General features: G+C 50.3%; 1 protein-coding gene across 1 annotated transcript; it reads right to left on the bottom strand.

The window, feature by feature from the left end:
- Positions 1 to 537: 537 nt before the first annotated feature.
- On the bottom strand, positions 538 to 1515 carry LOC146756385 (olfactory receptor 14J1-like). The gene has a single exon (XM_085524378.1). The coding sequence runs from the start codon at positions 1501 to 1503 to the stop codon at positions 538 to 540; it is 966 nt and encodes a 321-aa protein (XP_085380504.1). The 5' UTR covers positions 1504 to 1515.
- Positions 1516 to 3424: the final 1909 nt, after the last annotated feature.

Genomic DNA, 3424 nt, shown 5'->3' with positions numbered 1-3424 from the left:
AAGCTTGGAAACTTCTGACGTGATAACCCATATCCAAGAACTTGTCCTGTGCAGGGTCTCACAGGGAATGATGAAGAGGGGACGTGACAACCAACGTGCAAATCAGCTGCTGCTGCTGGCCTGTCAGAGGCACTGACAGATGTGAGCCTGAAAACACAGACCCCAGCCAGGAGACCAGGGATGGCCCGTCAGCTGTTGCAGGCTGAAGTCACGGCACAGTTTGATGAATAGCTATTTGCTTCCTGCTGGACTGTGGGTTTCTGAGCACATCCAACCCCAAGACCTCCATAAATGTCTCACAAGAAGGAGGACAGACAAAGTCACTGCACGTCCTTTATTCTGTTAAGGTTCACAGAGAGCCTGGTTCATTATATACAGTGTCTCTGGGCTACACAACAAAGGCACAAGATAAGAGGAATTTATTTCAATAATTATATTTTAGCAAAAAAAAAAATAAAATAACATTTAATACATTACAATTATAAAAATTGATCAAAACTAAATAAAACAAAGTGTTTGCAACAGTAAAAAGCTGCATTACTTGTCATGAATTAGAAAAGATGGGCAGTTCAATGTTTTTGAAACACATATGGACATCGCTTTCCTCACTGCATCCTTGACTTCCTGGTTCCTCATGCTGTAGATAATAGGGTTCAGTGCTGGCGGTACCACTGAGTACATAACTGCCACCATCAGGTTCATGGATGGAGAGGAGACAGAGTAGGGATTGAGATAGGCATAAAAGCCAGTGATGATAAATAGGGAGACCACAGCAAGGTGAGGGAGGCATGTGGAGAAGGCTTTGTGCCTTCCCTGCTCAGAGGGCATCCTCAGCACAGCAAGGAAGATCTGCACATAGGACACCACTATGAAAACAAAGCACCCAAAGCCTAAACTGGAACTAAAAATGAGAAACACAACTTCCCTGAGATTTGATTCTGAGCAGGAGAGCTTGAGGATCTGGGGGATTTCACAGAAAAACTGGTTCACAACATTGACTTGGCAGAGAGGCAGTGAAAACGTGCTGGCAGTGTGCAGAAGGGAATTGAGAACCCCAGTGCCCCAGGCAGCTGCTGCCATGGTGGCACAAGCTCTGCTGTCCATCAAGGTCCCATAGTGCAGGGGCTTGCAGATGGCAACGTAGCGGTCATAGGACATGATGGTGAGAAGGGACAACTCTGCTGAGATGAAGAAGGTAAAGAAAAAGACCTGTGCAGCACATCCTGTGTAGGAGATGGCCCTGGTGTCCCAGAGGGCGTTGGCCAAGGCTTTGGGGAGAGTGGTGGAGATGCAGCCCAGGTCGAGGAGGGCCAGGTTGAGGAGGAAGAAGTACATGGGGGTGTGCAGGCGGCGGTCGCAGGCTACGGCTGTGCTGATGAGGCCGTTGCCCAGGAGGGCAGCCAGGTAGATGCCCAGGAAGAGCCAGAAGTGCAGGAGCTGCAGCTGCCGCGTGTCTGCCAACGGCAGCAGGAGGAACTCACTGATGGAGCTGCTGTTGGGCATCTGCTGTTCCTGGGCTTGGAGTCCTGGTCAGAGTGCAGATGATAATGACAAGTCCAGACCATTCTCAGGCACACTCCTCCTTCTATACTGTAATTTTTTCTTTCCCTTAAGAAAATGTTCATTTAACTCCAGAACTTGTATTTATTTTCATGAATTTCACCATCCCTTAAGGAGTAGAAGATAAAGGAGATCTTACATTTTTCTCATTTCCTAATCACATCCCAGCATCCTGGATATTTTCCACTTTATTGCAGCTGTTCTTTGAGACCCCAGACCCAGCATCTGTGCACTTCAATTTCTCTTAGAGAAATCTGCCTGTTTGCAGGAGGAATCAACTATTAATATCTGCAGAATTCAATAAGTTAAACTGATTGTTTCCTTTTAGAAAGGAGAGGCTGAAAGCACAACCTTGCTCTTTGACTGTTCAGAGAACAACCGATGGATTGACAAAACATTTGCTCATTTCAGAGCTGTGTTTAAATTAGACATACACTTTTAGATTTCTGCCCCCAGTCCTTTTTGCCTTCGCTCAGAACAGGAAATGGAAAATCCCTGCCTTGGCTCTCCTCTGGCAAAGCAACCTCACAAACATCCTGTTGTGCAGTGGAGCTGTGATCCCCTGCCCCAGGCAGCAGCTGTGGCAGCACAAGCCCTGCCGGGGGCCTCCTTCCCCCCACACATCTCCCCGCAGCGCCCTGGGAAGCTCCCCGGGCAGGCTGAGTGCTGAGCCTGGCAGGCGGCAGAGTCCCATACCCGGCACACAGCCCCTGGGGCACAGCAGGGACCCTGCTCTGCAGGACAGCCCTGGGCACTCACCTGGAGCCATGCTGGGACACGCAGCCCTCAGGGCTGTGCTCTGACTCTGCAGCACGGGAGCACTCAGCTAGGGCAGAAGGCTTTTAACACAGTAAAGAAACATGCAGTGCCTGAAGCCAGATATGATACGGGATGTCCCTGATTTGGTTAACCCTCTATGAAAAGCATCTGCATGGTCTGTAGTGAGACTTACTATGTCATGTTCTGTGAGTAATGCTCCTGCTGTGTGCTCCCAGCCTGCTCACACCGTACACATCCTGGAAGCTCTTTCCCCTTTCTCTCCTCTCCTTTTGGGAGCTGCAGGCTGTGCTATGCACAAGAGCTGCTCCTGGGCACAGCTGTCTCCCTGCAGCACTGCCCACTTGTATGAGCTCCCTGTGTCCCAGGAGCCCGGCCCAGCTCAGCATCAGAGGATGTCATGTTTTATCCTTCCCACTCTTCTCCCCTGAGATGTCCCTGCGTCCTCTTGGCCAACAGATCCTGAAAAACAACAGCATCATGATTGTACTTTGAAATCTGATGAATTAAATACCAAATGTACAGTGGTCAGTGACTGATTCCAGACCTGATAACTGAGATCCTGTGATGAAACAAAATGGGCATACAGGCAAGGACAGAGAGAGGTGGACTTCCCCTGTGCAGGACAGTGATCCAGCTGAGGCAGTGCAGGCGTCACATCCCTAATTGGAAACCCTGGGGCTGAAATGGGATTCAGCTCCCCATGGGCACACAGTATCATTGGGATTCCTCTGGTTCAGTTCAGAAGTGCACAAGGAGTTGCCTGCATGTGAGCTCCTGCTCTGAGTCCTCGGTTCTTCAGCAGGGAGGCAGCTGCTCACACACAGACACTGGGTGATGCCCAAGGTGCCTGGGCTGCTCCTGATGTGTGCCAGTGCTTGTAAACCGTGTGGGAAATCCCTGAGATAGACAGCTCCTTCCTGGGCATCAGCTGAGGGCCAGAGAGGGGATAGCACCGGCTGTCTGGTGAATTCACATGCAGCTGCAAGAGCAGCACAGGGCCTTCAGCAAAGCCATGCCCATGGTGTGTCCATGTTGCTATGTCAACTCCAAGGCCCACAATCGGTCCATTGCCTGTGTGCCACCT

This window comes from Coturnix japonica, chromosome 27 (genome assembly GCF_054131305.1).
Source record: "Coturnix japonica strain WE chromosome 27, WE-NBRP24, whole genome shotgun sequence".
Taxonomy (NCBI): domain Eukaryota; kingdom Metazoa; phylum Chordata; class Aves; order Galliformes; family Phasianidae; genus Coturnix; species Coturnix japonica.
The sequence above is the reverse complement of the archived record's forward strand: the minus strand, read 5'-3'. Positions and strand labels throughout refer to the sequence as shown.

What these genes read in the sequence shown, in the direction of transcription:
- LOC146756385 (XM_085524378.1), bottom strand. Translation starts at nt 1,503, where the DNA reads ATGCCCAACAGCAGCTCCATCAGTGAGTTCCTCCTGCTGCCGTTGGCA.